The 21,008-nt window shown below is 34.3% G+C and overlaps 2 protein-coding genes across 2 annotated transcripts; one reads left to right on the top strand and one right to left on the bottom strand.

The window, feature by feature from the left end:
- Nucleotide 1: 1 nt before the first annotated feature.
- On the bottom strand, nucleotides 2–2,729 carry LOC121240456 (protein LURP-one-related 7-like). The gene is given in 4 exon segments (XM_041137921.1): nucleotides 2–265; nucleotides 1,898–2,043; nucleotides 2,046–2,073; nucleotides 2,220–2,729. Coding segments are annotated over 4 exon segments (531 nt in total). The 5' UTR covers nucleotides 2,442–2,729; the 3' UTR covers nucleotides 2–130.
- Nucleotides 2,730–14,766: 12,037 nt separating this feature from the next.
- On the top strand, nucleotides 14,767–16,892 carry LOC121240403 (protein NUCLEAR FUSION DEFECTIVE 4-like). The gene is made up of 2 exons (XM_041137852.1): nucleotides 14,767–16,057; nucleotides 16,378–16,892. Exons 1-2 carry the CDS (start codon nucleotides 14,847–14,849, stop codon nucleotides 16,823–16,825), a joined length of 1,659 nt encoding a protein of 552 aa, XP_040993786.1. The 5' UTR covers nucleotides 14,767–14,846; the 3' UTR covers nucleotides 16,826–16,892.
- The last annotated feature ends 4,116 nt before the right edge of the window (nucleotides 16,893–21,008 follow it).

Genomic DNA, 21,008 nt, shown 5'->3' with positions numbered 1-21,008 from the left:
GTTACATTCATAGTACCAAATGTCAATACATTAGTTCCCGAACAGAATGCATGTGTAGGATCCTTTTTTCACTCCTCCCAGGTACAAGAATCACCTAAAAGCATTAAATTGTACGAGTCTTTTCTTTGATCTAATGTCTTCTTCGATCAATAAATATTACAATCATCGCCGCAACCAAAGCATAATCGACAGATCCAGGAAATATGGTTAGTCGAAATTTATCCTTTCTTACATAAAGTTGCCATAGCTTGTACATGAGACTAGTCTGCATCAAAACATAACATAAGATTAACATGGCATTGCGGAAATAAGAAGGAAAAAATATGATCAATCTACAGCATTGCAGCTATTAGTGGTTCATGACCAATCTAAATGAGACGTTAATTTACCATGGCATGACACAAGTTTGTGGGGATCAATTTTACCACCTTTGACTGTGGTGAATTAGAGAAGGTCAGGATGCACCTGTATGGACAGCCTCTAAAATTGGTTTATTCTCTACAAAATCAGCCTGGCAACAATTGAGGATGTGTGGTCAACAGGTATGTTGGAGCAAGTTGGTTTGGTGCAAACGTATTCCAGCTAAGATTTCTATATTTATGTGGAAAGCTTTTTCATCAAGCCCTGCCATTTAATATGCATATTCAGCAACATCACATCCCCTTGGCGTCCAAGTGCGATTGCTGTGTCATCCAAATGGTGGAATCTTAAGATCATACTTTATGCTCTGGAGAGAGCCAATTTTGTTTAAAAATATTTTTGGTGACTTCTTGGGAATTAGAGTGAGTTGGAGGAATCAAGTTTTGTTGTGGTTTTTTGTAAAGCAAATTTGAATTTACAACATCTGTTATCTCTCATAAATTGGTGCATTTGGTCAAGAAGATGCAAGGGTACAATGGAAGACAAAAAAGAGGAGAAGAAGATGGTTCATTTTAGAGTGAAGTTGATGTTGGCTGAATTTATAAATCAGGTGAGCAAAGTGAAAACATTATCCCAACTTGATCGTTTTATTACTCTGCAACTGGCGTTTCCCTGTGTTGAAGGGAGGGTTCCTAGAACCCAACTCTTGGAGTGGCATAGGTAAAGTCGAGGAAGGGTTAAGCTTTAGTGTAGATGGATGTTGTCTTTGAAACCTAAGGAGTGGTGGTGGAGTACTAATAAATGATACAGGGCACTTTATGGTGGCTTTCTCTATGTTCTATGGCGAGGTACGACCATACGAATACCATGGCTAAGGTCAATCCATTTTGGATACCGAAGTTATGTGTGAAGCTTAACTTGTGGGACATAAGAGTTAAAAAGTCTAACTCAAAACTGGGGGTTAACTGGATGTTAGGTTCTGGTTGTGTTCAGTGGTATCTACTCTACTATGAAATCATGGATCCGATCAATCTAGTTAGGCAATCATGTGTTCTTTTGTTGAGCCATGTCTCCAAAGAAGTGAATTAGGAGAACGACTGTTTTGGCTGAATTAGGTGCTAAAGGAGGCTCCGCAGAGTGTATTGAGTGGATTAAGATCCCAAGAGATCCCAAGAGTTTTGGCAATTGATGAGCTGGTATGCCTCATTTGTGTTGCAAATGAAGTGTTTTTTTTTTTTTTTAAATGTCATAGATAGTTTTGGTTTTGAGTGATAGTAATCTTGCCATTTTTTTTTTAATACCCTGTTTTGGGCTTCTTGCTCTTTACTTGTACCAAAGCTAATTGACGGTTTGTTGAGCCAAGCTACGAAAGTTGTACCAAAGTTTAATGAAGGGAGAAACACAACCAAGTTTCAATATAGTAACCAAAGCATCGAAGTTGAGACATTACACCCACAAACAATCGGACAAGTATTCTCAAAGAATCAGCAAAGTTGGGTAAAATTTGCAATGGCAGTAAAGTTCAGCATTATTATACCTGAGCCAAGATGTCATTGCCTTTATAGATGGTGCAGGATTTCATGGAAGGGCAGCCTTTGACCTTCAGTTCAGAGGTCGAGTCAAGAAGAAACACCTCCAAGTCGGTTTCAGCCCTTTTAACTCTGAATATCAAGTCCTTCTGCTCCCACCCTTGTAGCCTTCCCACGACTCATCCTACGCAAACATCCGTATGTATGACAATGTCTCCCAAATTGTAGTTTTTTTTTTTCAAATAAATATATATTTCTGCGGAACCAAACAGAGAGAGAGAGAGAGAGAGAGAGAGAGAGAGAGAGAGAGAGAGAGAGAGAGAGACTAACATCGTGACGGTGCATCGAAATCAGAGGTTTTCCAGTGGCATCGAGGAGTACTAGCTTATTAGCAGAGGATTTGTAAGACGTACGGTTGACCCTGAAAACGATGCCACCGGAGGCGTCGGCGAACCCGAGATCGCCACGGGAAAGGCCACGATGTTTCTTGGAAACGAAGAGATCGACCGGGATCGGGGAGTTCGTCGGGTACTCGGGACCGAGATTGGCCATGAGTTGGAGGTGATATCCCTAGCTACTCCTCTTCTCAGATTGGGTTGGACAGAAAAAGAAAGAAATGGGAACCCAGAATTTATTCTGTTAGTTGGAAGGTGCCGATAAAGAAATTTATCAACAAACAAAGAGACGGAGAATCTGAATCAGATGCAACTGCAGCGGACTTCGTTGGAAGGAAATGTCTCTGGGCAAGTGGGCTGCGGACTTCGTTGGAAATGTCTCGGGGCATTTGGGAGTGGGAAGTCGGAAAATAAGAAAAAGTTGAAAGATTGTGAAATCTATTATTCTGTCCATCTAAACGAAGTTTATCTCTTTTATCAAAGATTATATTTAGAAGAATTTTATATATCATTCATTATTAATTTTTACAATCTATATTTAATTTTTTTTTTTTTTTATAAAGTATGAGATGTTATTCATAAGATATAAGATGTAAAATAATAAATAGTGACTTATCTATAAATTTTTTTTTATATTTATGGGCATATTTGGTTTTGATAAATTTTGAAATATTCTGAATTTTTATTTATTTATTTTTTATTTTTACTCATTGCCGTCTGAGTTTATAGATGGCTTGACCTGACAGTACAATGTGACATTAAAAATGTAATTTTATTTTATTATTATTATAGTATTAATTTATTATCATGATATAAGCCTCAGCAGAATGATTTACTTGGGATCCCAATAATCGGTCCTAAGCATTTTTCCCGATAATTGTTTTTTACTTAGTAATTAAATAAGTATTTTTTATTGATAGTATGAATTTTTTTAAAATATTTAAGAATATAAAAATAAAAAAGACAATTTAATCTTGCCGGTAGCCATCCTCATGCTACACCCTCAATGGGTGTATCAAGGCTCAATGATTATCAAATCCAACTCTCAAGATGTACCATTAAGTTGTATTTGGCAAGTGAGAGTACTTGAGGTACTCTCACTACTATTCTTTACTTTATTATTACTTTTTACCTACTTTTCTACTATTCATTACTTTTAACCTACTTTTTAATATTTTATTATTATTTTTTCATTATTTTTTCACTACTATTCACAAATATTCTCAACACTTCTCAGACATTCTCACTACCCAAACGTAGCCTTAAGTTTATAACCGAAAATGAATAATACTGCCAAAAGTTTATATCAATCCCCCATATTTCTAAAATCAATAGTTCATTTATATTTTTTTTATTAGTCATTACTTTTTTTTTTTTTTTTTTTTTTTAAGGGGATGGGGATTCAAATTCAAGTTTTTAAGAATCGGATTATATACCATCAAGTCATCCAGCTCTTGACTATTATAGTTATTACTATTAATAAAAAAAACAAAACGATAAATGTATTTGAAGAGAAGATGCCTCACAATTGAGAAAAAAAGTGTTATGTTCTATTTCTTTTCTTTTAATATAACTTGACATTGTCATATTGAGGTTAAGTGATCTATTTGAGCAAACTTAGATGGTCGAGAAACATTTTCCTTTTTTTTTTATAGATGAATTGTCTATTGTGATTTGTGAAAATAGATAAGAAAGTGTGAATGATTTTGTTTTCAAATATGTTTTGAATTATGAAAGTGGAAAGGTATATCTGAGAATTTTTTTTAAATATGATTTTTGGTTAGGATAGTTTTTGTTTTTGATTTGGTAAAAATTGATTTGATTTTTCTTTTTATATTAAAATTGAAGAGAATATAATTCAAGTGTACGCGTGAGTTGCCACCCAACCATGGGCGGCTCAGTTGGGTAGGCAACCTTGAGAAGGCCTACCAATAGTAAAAAATGCAAGTCTTTAAATAGAAATATATATATATATATATTTTAAAAAAATGTTAGATTAGCACAAAAATGGGAAAATCTTGCATTAATTTGGAATGGTAAATACAGAGAAAGATGGCACAAATGATAAGTGTTACAGAAAAAAAAAAAGAAAAAAAAAAGTGTTGGAACAAATGGTCATAAGAGATGAGAGTGGCAAAATATTTTTGGGTGGAAAATAATTTATTATTTTTAAATAAAGGCCTCATCTGAATTATTGTCTTGGGCCACAAAATATGTTAAAAAGAATAAACTTAAAAAAAAATTCAAAAAAATTATTAAAAAATTTAAAAATTTTAAAAAAATAAATGTGGAGTGTGGTGAAAATTGTGTAGTAAAACTCTAAACTCTAGGTCATAAAATATATTAAGCTGCCCATGCACCCAACAAAGCCCGCTAAATACTGAAAAATAAATAGGCCCAATCGATTGAAACGCTAAAAAGAGGAGTGCATTGCTACAAACCTTAGTAAAGAAGTAGATCGATGATAATTCAATCTCCTCAGCGTCTGCATATTCTACGGACACATCTTTGACTTGCCAATGATGATACAATTGCACACCAAGAAAAGAAAAATGTAACACTTAGCCTGTTTGGATTCAAAAAGTATTTCATTTCATCTCATCATTACAATTTTTATAAGTTCTCACACAAAATATAATAAATAATTCAATTTTTTCAAATCCAAATTTAACTTTTTCAAATCTCAAAACAATAATAATATTAAAAAATAATATTCTAATAATTTTTTTTCAATTTTTATTTTTCATCTAAAACCATCTCATCTCATTTCTGAATCCAAATAAGCCCTTAAAGATAAATTATATAGTTGTCTTTTCATTTTTCATGTCGGGTGAGAAGTTAAAAGATGCGTTGTTTACTTTTATTTGAACACGAAACACTTTTTTGAATAATAAAAATATTTTAGTATTTAATAAACTTTACAAATTGATATGATCTAATATGATAAGTTTGCTTGTAAAATATGTTTTGTTATTACGTAAATTATTACATTAAGTCATGTCACTTTGTAGAACTAATTAATGCTTATATTTAAATAAAAAGAAATATACAATAAACTCAAGTATTGTATGACATCTTTAAAAAATATAAATTTGGACAGCTTTCACACCGTCGAGTACGCTCAATCTTAAAGAGATTTTATGTTTGAGGTCGTCGCTAAAATTGTTGTCACTGACTTAACCATAGTGGATGATGGTTTTTGGAAGTCTCAAAGTCATGTTTTCTTTGTGTCGCAAGACCTTCATTATACTCTCAAATCGGGATCGATTGCTAGACAAGAGTCAAAGAGATCATTTGTGTTGTCAATAATTAATCAATGATAAATGATATTTGCCGTCTTAGAATTTACAAGTCATGCGCACTCTTTGAAAAAAAATGAATAAGTCCGAATCTATATGAAAAAATTATTTTTTAATAGTAGATATCACTTTTTTTCAAAAAAAAATGCTTGGAACTCGCACAATCTAAGATTATATCCAGCATTACACTTTGTTAAAATCAAATGTAAATTAATCTCCTTCTTTTACATTGTAATGAAATGTAGAGATGGCTGGCTTTAATTTACAATATAAAACAATAATTCGGTGGCAGATATTCTCTCTCTGATAATTAGTCTTTCCCCTCTCACCAATGATCGATCCACACATGATCAATTCGGTGGCAGATCATATGCTAGCTCTTTCGAAAGAGCATGCTCCATTACTGATCAAATGATGAAATCTGCTTGAATCTCGATCTCCCTCCCTTCCATCTTTGATATCAGTGCGATCATATCTACACATTGTAATCAAGAATGGGTTCTCGGGAGCGTGCTGATTACAGTACCAAGCGACTGAGATGGCCAATTTCTCATTGTGATCATGACCAAGAACTATATATATATATTCTTTCCTTTGTGCGCTCATCCACATTTGCCACCCCTTAACTTCCAAGTACCCAACAAGTTCAAACAAATAATCCGTTCAAACGGTTTCGACTGGATCCGCCCAATTTTATCTTCAAAAATTTTTTGAAACGGTCTTTCCGAGACAAATTAGAGATGAAATTTTTCGTCTCTAAATATAATTTGAAACGAAAATTGGGTATATAATTTGGAACGAAAATTGGATTTTTTGAGACAAAATTTTTTGTCTCAAAAAACACGTTCTCTTGTAGTGTGTAGTCCGGCCCTCATGTTTCCAGTTATATATATAGCTAGGGCAATTCCAGCTCAAGTAATGATCTCAGTCTAACAGTGTTAATTTGCTACGTACGTACCCTAACGGCCTAACTTTTGCCCTCGATCTTTCAAATTAATTCTCTCATGCATGTTTTCCTTTTTAATTAAAGAAACACTATATATATAAACTGTATGTACATGACAAAGGATCGATAGATGATTGCATATATACGTGGAGTACTGACTCTAGAAAATGATCATAGTCTATACTTACTAATAGAGATCAAAAGTAGCATTATTCTCTAAAATTTAAATAAAACCCTAGGCCAGGGAAGCCAATGCAGCGAACAAATTGGACAATGCCAATATTGCCCATGAACCCAGTACTGATATAATTGCATGCATGCTAGGTATATATATATATATATATATATATATATATATATATATATATATATATATATAATCCATGTCCAAAGTCTATAAAACAAGTGAATAGCTTAGTACTGTGTCAGAAGGGTTCCCTTGACTGTCATATGCGTACCCGCGCGCAAGATCATTAGTTTAATCTAATGAATTTACTTGATCTTGATCAATTGGGCCAAATAGAAACACGTACTACTAAGATGTAAAATAGTTTTACAAGTATAGTTGTATTTTTTATTTTATACTTTACATTTCATTTGTATTGATTTTTAGGCTGATTTATTTAGCTTGGTACAAATACTTGTATTAGTTTTATTTTTAGATTTTTGGACATATGGACAGTTTCAGGATTATTCAATACAAGAAGCTTCTAGTCTTTCATTTTTGATATGGTATCAGAGCGTTATCTAGGGTTTGTCTTTTTTCTCTTCTTCATGGTGACGGCTGCTCCGAATTCCTCTTCTTCTCAAGATGCTGTGAACTCCTTCTTCCTTCATCCCAGCGATAACCCAGTCGTTGTTTTGGTCATGCAAGTCTTACTCGGAGACAACTATCACACTTGATCTCATTCGATGATTATGGCATTTTCTGCAAAATACTAGTTAGGGTTCGTGGATGGTACGATTCTTAAACCTGATTCCATCGATTCACTTTTCTCTTCATGGTTACGCTGTAATAATATGGTCATTTCTTGGTTACTTAACTCGGTTTCTTCTGAAATTGCTGCTAGCATATTGTATGTTATCACTACTTTTGAGATTTGGACCGATTTAAAGGAACGATTCTATCAAAAGAATAGACCTCGAATTTTTCAGATCTAGAAATCGATTTCGTCCTTATCTCAGGAACAACTCTCTGTTAGTGCTTATTACACTCGATTGAAGGCTCTTTGGGATGAATTGATTAATTACAAACCAGTTCCTCTATGTTCTTGTGGTGCTGTGAATATATTGAATTCTTATGTTTAATAGGAGCATATTTTACAGTTCCTTATGGGACTTAATGAATCTTTTGCTTCGGCTATGGCTTAGATTTTGTTAATGGAGCCCTTGCTGCCGATTAACAAGGTTTTTTCTCTTATTCAGGAAGAGAACCAGAGAGAAATTTCTGTTACTCCTCCTTTTGCTGATGCTCATGCTTTTGTTACTAATTCTGATACCTCGAGATCTGTAAAAAAAATTTCTAAAAAAGATCAACCAGTTTGTAAATATTGTGGACTAACTGGTCATGTTGTTGAGAAATGTTACAAATTACATGGTTTTCCTCCAGGATACAAGCAAAAGTCGCTGCAACAGTCCATGGCTAATCAAGTTATCCTCAATGATAATTCTTCAGCAACATCTCCATTCTTTTTGATTGATGCCCAATATCAGCAATTGTTGTCTATGCTCAATCCACAGCATAAATCTGATGATTTTAGCCATGTGGTGAATGCTGTAGCTTCTTATTCTCATTCTTTTTCTGGTATTGTCTCATCTAAACATTCTGTTTTTAGTTCCAATAGACATATTTCATTTAATCTTTCTAATTCTAGTTGGATACTTGATACGAGGGCTACAAACTATATGGTCTCCTCAATTGATTCTTTTACATATGTCACTCCTGTTCTAAACACTTCTGTCAAATTACCTAATGGTCAATGTGTTCCTGTTACACATATTGACACTATACATCTTTCTAAACATCTTGTTCTTAAAGATATTCTTTGTGTACCTACATTTACCTTTAAGTTGATTTCAGTTAGTAAATTCACCAAATCTCTCACTTGTTGCCTTTTTTCTTTTGACCTTTGCTTAACTTAGGACTTGACCACCTCAAAGCTGATTGGAATGGGTAGACAACAAGGAGGACTCTATATCTTGCAACAACCAGAGACTTTTCTTAACCCTTAATTGCCATCATTTTTTCACAATAAACATTGTAATAACAATGGTACTTTGTTATCAAATGCCTATTTTGCTTCCTCTGTATGTTCATTGTTTTACCTTTGGCATATCGATTAGGACATTCATCTGTTTCAAGAATATCTTTCTTGAATAAAATTGTGCCTAATTTGGTTGTGACTATTGACCCTTGCATTGTTTGTCCACTAGCCAAACAAAGAAAGCTACATTTTCCAAATAATAATAACCTCTCTGAATCACCTTTTGACCTTGTGCATTGTGATGTTTGAAGTCCCTTTTCAGTCCCTACTATTGAAGGCTACATATTTTTTTTAACAATTGTTGATGATTGTGCTAGGGTTACTTGGATTTATCTTTTCAAGCATAAGTTTGAAGTTTCTTCTTTAATTCAAACATTCTTTAAGATGATCAAAACTCAGTTTAGTACAAAAAAAAAAAAAATCATACTGATCATAGTACTGAATTCTTTTTATCTTCATATCTTATCTCCAAATGAGTCATTCACAACATAGTTGTGTTGAAACTCCACAACAAAACTCTGTAGTGGAGAGAAAACTCCAACATATTCTAAATGTAGCTCGGGCATTATTGTTCCAATCTCATTTGCCTCTCAAATTTTATTTTAACAGTTACCTATCTAATTAACAGATTACCTTCTCCTATCACCAAAAATAAATCTCTTATTGAAATTCTCTATAATGTTTTCCCTTCATATGAACATTTGAGAAGTTTTTGTTGCTTATGATTTGCCTCTACCTTACAAAGGTCTAGAACCAAGTTTGATCCCAGAGCTAGGGTTTATGTTTTTCTTGGCTACCCTTTTGGTACCAAGGGTTAAAAGTTGTATGATCTCAAGACAAATCGATTTTTTGTTTCAAGACATGTTATTTTTCATGAACATGTTTTCCCTTTTCATTCTTCTTATTCTGATTTGTCTTCTTTCTCCATCAATTCCTCTTCAAATTCCCTCTCAATCTTTCACATTTGATATGTTTAATGCGCCTTCAAGAGTACCAAGTGATTCTTCCCCTATTTCTGACTCACACAATACTTTACCATCCCAAACTCTTATAACAAATAATCCTTCACCTTTGCCACCAAGAAGATCCATTGGAATCCGAGGGGCTCCTGGTTATTTGCAACATTACTATTGTCATTCCTCTACTGCACACTCTAAACAAGTTTCTCCAACAGGTTCTATCTCTCATTCTCTCCCTTCTTCAGTCAAATATGATATCTCCAATTTTGTTTCTTATGATCAATTGTCTTATAGTCATAAATCATTTGTTTTTACTATTTCTACTGATATTGAACCTGAGTTCTATCATCAAACAGTCAAACACTTTCACTGGAGAGATGCTATGGTTGTTGAGATTGCTGCTTTAGAACTTAATAATACTTGGATTGTTGTCAATCTACCTCCTGGTAAACAACCCATAGGCTATAAATGGGTTTATAAGATCAAGTATTGTTCTGATGGTTCTGTGGAGAGGTACAAAGCAAGACTTGTGGCAAAAGGGTATACTCAAACAGAATGTTCAGAATATTCTGAAACCTTTTCCCCTGTTGTCAAAATGACTACTGTTAGAGCTTTGTTAGCAATTGCTGTTGTTAAAAATTGTCATCTTATTCAACCTGATGTCAACAATGTTTTTTTTACATGGTGTTCTTTTGGAAGAAGTATACATGAAGTTACCTCTTGGTTTTCATATTAAAGGGGGGTCAGAAGTGTGCAAGCTAAATAAGTCCATTTATGGCCTCAAACAAACCTCTTGGCAGTGGTTCTCTAAATTTTCTACTACTCTTCTTGATTTGGGATTTCTGTAGTCCAGATCTGATTATTCATTATTTACTAGTCTATGTTGATATTTTGATAGCTCTACGAGTCTATCTTGATGATATTTTGATAGCTAGTTATGATTTGAAAGTTGTAAAATCTTTGAAATCTTACTTGATGCTAAATTCAAGCTCAAGGATTTTGGCTTCCTCAAGTATTTTCTTGGTTTAGAGGTGGCCAAATCACCCAGTGGCATTTTACTGTGTCAGCAAAAATATGTTTTTGAAATTTTACAAGATGCTGGTTTTTTAGCATGTAAAACCAGTATCTTTCCTTATTGAGCAAAAATTGAAGTTTAGTAAAGATGATGGTGACTTGATGCCAGACCCTACAGTGTTTCGGAGGTTAATTGGTGGGCTCCTCTACCTTACCATTACATAAGACCAGATCTGTCTTACTTAGTTTAGAGACTTAGTCAATTTATGGGTTGACCTAGACTACCTCATCTGAATGCAGCTCATAGGATTTTACAAAAAAAGTTCTCTTGGTCTTGGCCTATTTTTTTCAGCTCAGAATTCACTAACAATCAAGGATTTGCAGATTCAGACTAGGTTTCTTGTCCTAACAGCAAAAAATCTACCACTGGTTTTTGTGTTTTTCTTGGTGATTCATTGATCTCTTTGAAAACTAAGAAACAACAAACTATTTCTCGCTCTTCACCTGAGGCTGAATATAGAGCCATGACATCCACTACTTGTGAAATAGTTTGGCTTCTAACTCTTCTATCTGATTTTCATGTTTCTCATTCTCATAGTGCTCAACTTTTTTGTGACAGTCAAACTGCTTTACGCATCGCTGTCAATCCAGTCCTCCATGAACGGACTAAGCACATAGAGTTAGACTGTCATTTCATACGGGACAAAATACAAGCTGGAGTCATCAAAACATTTCATCTTTCTTCCCAGCATCAACTTGCAGATGTTCTTACTAAGCCCCTAGTTAGCTCTCAACAATTTCAGTTTTTAATCATTAGGATGGAAGTTCATTCTATTTACTCTCCATCTTTAAGAGCGTATTAAGATGTAAAATAGTTTTTACATGTGTACTTGTATTTTTTATTTTATACTTTACATTTCATTTGTATTCATCTGTATTGTTTTTTAGGCTGATTTATTTAGCTTAGCATAAATACTTGTATTAGTTTTATTTTTAGATTTTCGGACGTACATTTGGACAGTTTCGAGATTATTCAATATAAGAAGCTTCTAGTCTTTCATTCTTGATCGATACGTACGTACGTACCTAGATGAGGTAGTATTTTCATAGCCCACTTGTGACTTCTCCAAACACACTCCTTCGGGAACGGGATTTCAATACGTCAGCATAGCAAAAAGCATCGCAAAAATGTAGCAGTTGAATTAATGTGCATGCATGCGCAACATAATTTCAACATACATATAATACTTTAGTAACTAATCGAAGGGCTAGCTAGCAACGTTAACCCAAGATCACCAGGTTGACCCGTTGATTAGATGGTGACGTCCCAGCCGAAAGAAATTCATCAGACTGTCGGTATATCGTACTCGATCAGGCTGCCAGGATCTGTAAGGAAAGTATGGAGGTGAGTTTCTTTAAACTCCCCTGGCCGCTAACTAGTTTCCTCAGCAGATGGGAACCTAGCTAATATATATACATATATAATATATATATATATATATATATGTTCATGACTTTTTGTAGTTTGTAGTAGCAAATTAGGGAGGGTTAAATTATACATACATTCGGACTAAAAGTGGGAAAAAATCATGAATATATATAATTGGAAACATTAACATGTATTAAGAAAATAGATGAGGAGTATGAGTGGCGCCGCGCCAGAGAATCATGGAAAAATATATATACTGTGATATATATACAGATGCGTTAGCTAAGATGAGAACTAATTAATACCATATGACAAACAAGCTTAGGATGATGCTGATCTCTGCAAGCGTATATATATTTTGAGAAGTGTTGGATATATATACACGAGTACTAATTAAGATGCGACTCGATTATGTAATACATTTGATTTAATTACTTTACAATAATAATAATAATAATATTTATAATCTAGTCACGCCAATTTTCTGCTACGTACCACGTTGAAGTATATGCATGCAGAGTTTTACTATATATAAGTAAGATTATGTATCAATCTGCATATTAATATTATTGTCTTCATATTCTAAATTTAAATTAATATTATTTTTAATAAAATTTACTTTTTGACCAATCATATTAAATAAATACACATATTAATACGTAAAATCGTTTACAATTAAATTTTTATATACATGCAGCCTTTCGGCCGCCGGCAAGCTTGCCTTCAATTTGGTAGGTAGCTAAGCTAGCTAGGGTGTACGCGGTACGTACTAGAGGGTAACGCGTGTAGAGTTTGCTCTCCACAGAATATAGAATGCTTTTAAGTAATATTATTGCAGTCCCGCCACGTTGAAGGTAATTAGATTATGCATGCAAAATAAATTAATATAAGCTGATATCATGACCCGCTTATTTTATCCATGTTTATTTGGAGCTGGTTCATACATACATACAAATCAGATTGTATAACTCATTACGGGAATAGCTAGCATCCAATATTATATACGCCTGTTATAAATTTGAATATTGTCCAATAACCAATTACTTGATCAAACAACTTTACAAACTAAAGCAAGACAAGAATAATGAGTTCGGCCTCATGTTCAAGTTGATGTTTCAGATGCATGGTATATATAATATGCATCATGTACGGCCTCATGCTCGAGAATATTCTGGATGACAATAAATAATAATAAATAATTGCTTTGCCATATATATAATGCATGAACCCAGCTGAAAAGTCAGCTATATATTATGATTTATATGACTTAGTTTACATACAGTTCTCATTTGGAGACTGTTCAAATAAGTCTATACAATTATGTTTAAAAAAAATTTAAAATTACAATAATATCATTTTTAAAATAATAATTTTTTCTCTTTTATCCCCATTCATCAATGAAACTCCTATACTCAAGACTGTAAATAGAATTTCTCTTTATATATAGCTAGAGCAATCGATTATTGGACACAATCTTGATAGCACCCATCATCGTCTACTCTTCCGGAAAAAAATGGGTGCGTGCCCATCGAATGATGAAACTTTTATCATATCTAATTAATATATATACTTATAATTCCTATTGGCCTTGCTCTATTTTCAAAACATTATATATACATGAGATTACTCTAGCCTTCCAAATACCAATTATATAATTATGTACACGGCCTTGTCCCTTAAAATTTCTCATTTCTTTTTTAAAAAAGAAAAAAAAAAGCGCAAGAGATATATGTAGTTATGAAATAGAAGCTAGGCAGCAGCCAGACTCGTCCTGGAGCTCTGTTGCCGGAGAAGTTTACTACTGCGTACAGTTGTCTGTCAGACACATATGAATTTCAATCTGAGGTTTAAACAGGTAGAGTCGTAGCCTCATTTTCAAAGTGGACCCTTTGTGTCGATGGGTTGCCCCCACATGGGAGCTCTAGCTAGCTCATGAATGATGTCATATTGAGGAAACTAGACACAAGTAAAGAAATTAAAAATGTGCTACAATCAGTGAGCCTAAAAAAACTTTCCTAAACTTTCCTATATACATATTTACTGTGATTTAGCAATCTGCTGACTTGATACTTGGCTTGATACTTGCTGATTTGATGCATGTATTCCTTATAGAATGATGTCATATTAAGGTAACCAATTAAGCAGATTGCATTCTCTCTGGAACAGTACGTTATATGCAATATTGTATCGGCATAATTTATTTCTGAGCCTAACCCGTAATTATCTTCTCATGTACTACCTCTGGTGCTTTGGACATGGCATAGTGCATATACAGGTTAATTATTCTTTCTTTCTCAGAATACAGTGCACAGCTAGGTTTTAAGGGAAACCGGTTTTTCCGGAGAGTGTGGACACCCCTTCAACTTTCAAGACTCTCACACTCTATAGTACACAAAAATCATTAATGATTTTAAGGTGGTGGTCGAAAGAAGACCACATTTTACGTGCACAGCCACATTGTGTGTTGTCATTCTCAGTTAACAGCATTTGTGGCTCTCCCGGTATCCCTCAAAACTCCCCTGTCCCTTTCTAAATTCCTAAAAAATCAGGTGACCCCCCCCCCCCCCCCCCCCCCCCCAAACCTTATAAATGATAGCAGTGAGGATCAAAGGATTTTCGCAATTCCAAACTTCCATCGATCCTAGCTTGTCATGTCTTCGAGAACTCTCCAATGGCTAAGCCTTGTGGGCATTATATGGCTTCAGTCCATAAATGGGACAAACTCAAACTTTCCAGCTTATTCATCTCAACTCAAGAACCTTCTTTCCATTTCCCAAGTGCAACTCAACAACCTTGCCTTTGCCTCAGATGCAGGAAAACTCATAGGTTGGCTTTCTGGCATAGCAGTTGTTTACCTACCACTTTGGCTGGTTCTCATCATTGGTTCTTCCCTAGGGTTGCTTGGTTATGGTTTGCAATATCTTTTCCTTTCAAACCAGATTTCTCTGTCATACGGGCATATTTTCGTGCTCACTGTCGTGGCAGGAAATAGTATTTGCTGGATCAACACCGTTTGCTACGTTGTTGCCATACGAAATTTCCCATCTGATCACCAGCTTGCGGTCGGATTAACAACTAGCTACCTAGGACTAAGTGCAAAGATTTACACAGATACTGTAAATGCTGCCTTTTCTTATTCACCAGTTGAGAGAGCTAAAGCCTATCTCCTTCTCAGCTCTATCCTACCCGTTATAGTTAGTGTTATAGCTGCACCACTGACCAGAGAAGTTGAAGTTGGAAGGCCAAGAAACATGGGAGTTGGGTTCATAGCCATGTTTGTGATAACAATGGCAACTGGGGTCTATTCTGTGATCAGCAGTTTGGCGTCAATATCAGGTAAATTATCTCCACTGGGTCATGCAATTGGTACCGGTGTGTTCTTATTGGCCCCTCTAGCAATTCCAGTTGCAGAGAAAATTATAGAAGTAGTCAGAAAATGCAATGTAAATATAGAAAAAAAAGTGTATCATTTTACTATAGAAGATAACATTGAAGGTGCGGAAAGAATGGAGATTGAAGTAAAAGATAAGAGAGGGGAAGTAGCCGGTGAAGTTCGTCAAGAGAGTGAAGGTGCAGAAACAATGGATCAGATCAGTGGGGTAAAAGAGAGTGGCGATCAAGGCGGTGATGTTCATGTTATAGAGGAGATTGGAGTGAAGGTGATGCTGAAGAGATTGGAGTTCTGGTTATATTTTTTCGTTTACTTTTTTGGTGCAACACTTGGTTTGGTGTTTTTGAACAACTTGGGACAAATAGCCGAGTCTCGTGGGTACTCAGGGACGTCTTCTTTGGTCTCTCTGTCTTCTTCTTTTGGGTTCTTTGGACGTCTCATGCCGTCCCTTATGGACTATTACTTCTTAAGGTAACTCTCTCTTTCATCTTCAGACAAATTAATATATTACTTTTGATCCATTTCATAGAGAAATATAATAATCAAGATGTTCATATTTTTACTATATACAAGTAAATTATTGGAGAAATCTTATACCAGATATTTTAATGTCACCTCATCATGTATTTAATGCAAATAATATGTGTCCATATATATATATATAGATGTGTTAGTTGATATATTCAAGTGAGAAGAACCGACCTAAACCAACTTTCCTGCTGTAGAAATTAAAAAGCTCAGCAATTCTGACACGGTTTTTAATGTTGATGATTTTGCCTTGAATTGTCCAGGACCAAGCGTACGATATCAAAACCAGCTTCAATTGTAGCATTAATGGCTCCAACAGCCGGAGCTTTCTTCTTACTTGTCAGCAACACCAACCTCTCTCTCCAGGTCAGCACTGCCATTATAGGAGTGTGTTGTGGAGCAATCACTTCGGTCGCCGTATCCACAACCACCGAGTTGTTTGGGACAAAAAATTTCTCAGTGAATCATAACGTGGTGGTTGTAAATATCCCAATAGGATCCTTTCTGTTTGGTTTCTTGGCAGCCATTCTTTACAGCAAGGAAGGAAAAGGAGATAATGGGGAATGCATGGGAGTGGAATGCTACAGAAACACTTTCATCATCTGGGGTTCCCTTTGTTTTCTTGGAACTTTTCTTGCTTTAATTCTATACGCTCGAACTAGAAAGTTGTATTTGCAAAACGTACAAGTTTTGAATGTCAATTTTGCATGACAAACAATGATATATATAATTATACTCATATATATAATAGTTAAATGCAGTACAAGAAATATATATACGGCTATGGATTTTGCTCTTGGCCTGTGATGACTAAATATTTAGACACAAATGAATTGCACAACAGTAAATTCACAAACTGATGTGGCTTGATGTGATACGTTAAACTGTAAAGTTACTTTTATTATAAAGTAAATCTAACTGATCTCATGAAACCATATTAATTTATAAATTTATTTTGTATAATCTCTTTATATATATGTAACAGTTCTCTTTACTTTAATTCGAACAGATTTGATTTCCATTCATTGACGATCTTCTCTAATGGGAATTCAGCATCATTCGGATCTGAAAAATGTTCATGCCCTTTACGCTACCCATAGATCCTACAACATTAATGCTACCCATACATTAGTACTTTTGGACAAAATAGACCTATACGAATATGGCAAAGTCTACTATGTCGTCTAAATCTTACCGCTCGGTTTGAAGGCTCGGTGTTTTTTTTTTTTTTTTTTTTTTTTTTTTTTTTTTGTACCAAATGATAAAGAAAATGATTTTAAATGTATTGATTTATTTTTTTTTATTTTTTAAAAATATTTAAATACATTAAAAAAATGTGAATAGAAAAATGAAAAAAAAATAATTTTACAACTAGCGGTAACACCGAGCGATGCTACTCGGGTGGCAGAGTAGCTACGCTCTACTAATATTTTAATATTGTATCTATTAATTTCTCTGTGCATTGAACCATCCAATATGGTTGAGAAATTGAAGAAGCCTCATGAATTGCTTTAAATGGGCAACCATTACTGTCTATATTGCCATTGCCCTATTGCTTGGGAAAGTTAAGCTTCGAACAAATATGATGAAGGCATGCATGCATTCACCCATCCCCATATTTCTCATAATAAGAGTATATTCTTCCACAATCTTAGAGATCTTATTTATTCATTTTTGAGCTCAATAGTTTCTTTAAAAAAAATAAAAAGAAGCAGATATAAGTATGTATTCATATATGAGTAATGCTAGATATAGTTATGGAGTGTGCAAGTACCATACAATTTTTTTGAAAAAGAATAGAGTCTAGTATTATTAAAAAATTAATTTTTTATGTGAATTTCGTACTATTTACACACTTTTTACAAAGTGATTATATGAAATTTACGCACTCTGTGACTATAAATATTATTTATTCTCATATAATACCATAAAAGATAGTGTACTTGGATAAAATATGGAGAAAATATATACTTTTTTAAATTGTGTCCTTTATTATAACTAGGATAAAGAACTTGGGATGGCCCACTAGATATGTAGCTACCGGCCCTTCGAAAGGAAAGAAAAGAAGAGAAGGGATAAAAAGAGAATAAATAAATAAAGAAAGAAAGAAATTGACTACTCACCGAAATAAGTTCCACATATCTTCCCAAATCACAACAAAACAACCAAGAAAAATTTATCACGTGGGACCCTCCTATACACTTAATCACGAAATATACATATCAAAATGTTACCAAAACCATTAATAACCATTTATCTCTACGTACGAACCTTCAAATTAATGATGCAAGCATGATGGTTTTGTTGATCATGAGTTCACTTTTATAAAAAATTTCGTCAATGTCTTATTTAATTATTATAATTTTTTTAAATTTTTATATAAAATAAAATAAATAATTTAATTTTTTAAATTTTAAAATAAAAATAATATTAAAAAAAAATTTTAATAATATAATTTGATTAGATTTGATTAGATCAATTTTTATTTCAATTTATCTCATTTTATTTATAAAAATAAATTAAGTCTTAATGATGCAAGCATGATGGTTTGGTTGGATCATCATGTGTACCATTACAGTACTAAAACCTCCTGTCCAGTCGATTTGATGCAATTCCCAGCGCTAGCCTACAAGTGTTTGGCAAACAAATTTCACCATGCCCAACATTACTTCATGTGTTGGATCTGCACGTAACCTCGGTTATCACGACTTTGAAAATTCAGTCTGAACACCCAAATTGTTAGGAAAAAATTGTAATTCATCCAGTAAAATCAGAAAATTAAGTGCCTGGTTTTACATTCAGCATGGTTTACATGTTTTTTTCCGTATTCTTCTATGTGCAAGTTTGAATCTAAGGAGTATTGAATGAATATTCTTCCATGATATAGATTAATCTATATCACATCAATTAGGTAGTGGTTAGCATAAAGAGGACGTGATCAATCATGATCAACACTATCCCAAGTTCCCAACCAACACAGAGAAACATCACGATTGCCATTTGATTGCGAGTATATCTATGCTAATACAGGTAAAATACGTTTTTCTGTAGTTAAATATGTATATGAAACTTTGGCATATAGTTCAAAGATATTGACGCCATAACAAAATAAAAGACTATTTTGACGGCTAGTTAAATAATAAAAGCTAGAGATTGAAATTGAGAAAATTCGCAAATAGAGAAAAACTCTGAGAGAAACTTTGAAATTAAGGTTTTACTATCAAAATAAATCATTCCTCCCCTTTTTCTGAAGCCCACAAGCTGAGCTTCAATAGCTAACGAAGAATGAAAAATTTGTAATTAAGGTCAAACAATAAAATATAGAATAAGATAATTATGATTAAAGACAAAACATTACAATAAAAGAGAATTAACCAAAAATGAAAGAGGTGATTAAAATTGACGTTTCAGAGGTAAAATGGCTAATTTTGGGGTCGAAAAAGGGCCCACCAGGTGAAGTATGGTGACCAAGTCATGCACACCGTAGAGAGCTTTCCAGATTGGAGTCATATGCGCAATTATGACACCTGTAGGCTGTAGCCAAAGTTATCGTTAAAATACGAATGTCATCACTTCTCGTCTAAACAACTAAGAGATAAGTCTCCTCGCCCAAGCCTTTATCTCTTCTTGCCTACTTAAGTCTCCTCTCCCAAATCTGCCGCTTCTCACCCAAATCTTCTGCTTCTAGCCCAAATCAACCGCCTCTCGCCCAAATCTTAGGAATACTCATCATTGGGCCTGCATCCTCCTGCATCGCTCTCTTCGGGTTGGAAAGAACTTGCCCTCGAGTTCACGTAAGCATCTATGAAGCATGCGTGGATTGGGGTGGTCATTTGGAAGGCGCAATCAACGTAGACTCTATATCCATTTTTTTCCATATAAATTTGGACTCGCATACTTACATCATTCTCACAAATTTGAAGAGAATTCGTCCTCGAATTCTAAATCTTCTTGCCTCGATTTTTTGGATGTCCAGTTAAACCCATCTTTCTCCTATTTTGGATTCCTGTCCCAATGATCATGACAAAGCTGACATAACTCTAATCAGCTCAAAATAAAATAGTATCATAATCTAAAATCAAATCTCCATCCATCATTCTGAATTTAAAAACAATATTCTTTCTCGGAGAACTTTAAAAAACCTCCAATTCCCAAAAAATCAACATAAGTAACTAGCTCAAAAGTTTTTTCGTCTTCAATATTCATACTTTCATTCCTCTTCAGAATTTTCTATATTTTCAAGGAAAAAAAAAGTTATCTCTTCCACGGCTTCATCTTCGTCAGAATGGCAACACATCAACAAAACCTTCAGCCTGCAGAGTACTATGAGATTCTGGTATGTCAACTCTGAAGCCTAGGTCTTTGTGTCGTTCCTCCTCTTTGTAACCATCAACGGATTTCATTCCTTGCCTCAACGTGTGAAGCCGTTGAAACAAGGTTTGAGTATATCCGAAAGACAAAAAGTGACCCTTCATCTTTTTCTTCACCTTTTCCCAGTCACAAAATCTTGGTTTTACCTTATTGCTTCTAAGACCGCTTCAACTGCTCCCACTAGGCAAACGCTCGGCCCTTTAGTTTGATGGTGACTAGTTTCACCTTCATACGATCTGGGATATTCTTATATTCAAAGATACGTTCCACTTCTTGCAACCAATCGATGAAGCCCTCTGTTTGCAGAGTACTAGAAAATTTCGATAGATCCACTCTAAAACCTAGGTCTCCACCTCACTCATCCTGACCACGATGCTCTTAGAATAGAGCACGGTTGTGGTACGGGTTTTCAAAACTAAATTCAGACTCTTGATCATAAGTTTGACTCTCGAGGTTTTGTGCCTCTAAACGCTAGGATAATTCTGTTATTTACTTCTGCAAATCTTCAATCATCACATCCTAT

Source organism: Juglans microcarpa x Juglans regia, chromosome 7S (genome assembly GCF_004785595.1).
Source record: "Juglans microcarpa x Juglans regia isolate MS1-56 chromosome 7S, Jm3101_v1.0, whole genome shotgun sequence".
NCBI lineage: Eukaryota > Viridiplantae > Streptophyta > Magnoliopsida > Fagales > Juglandaceae > Juglans > Juglans microcarpa x Juglans regia.
This window is presented reverse-complemented; position numbering and strand designations above follow the sequence as displayed.

Bases quoted from the DNA above. Each gene is read 5' to 3' on its own strand.
- LOC121240403 (XM_041137852.1), top strand. From the start codon at position 14,847: ATGTCTTCGAGAACTCTCCAATGGCTAAGCCTTGTGGGCATTATATGG. The intron at 16,058-16,377 runs GTAACTCTCTCT...TGAATTGTCCAG, and splicing joins ATGGACTATTACTTCTTAAG to GACCAAGCGTACGATATCAA.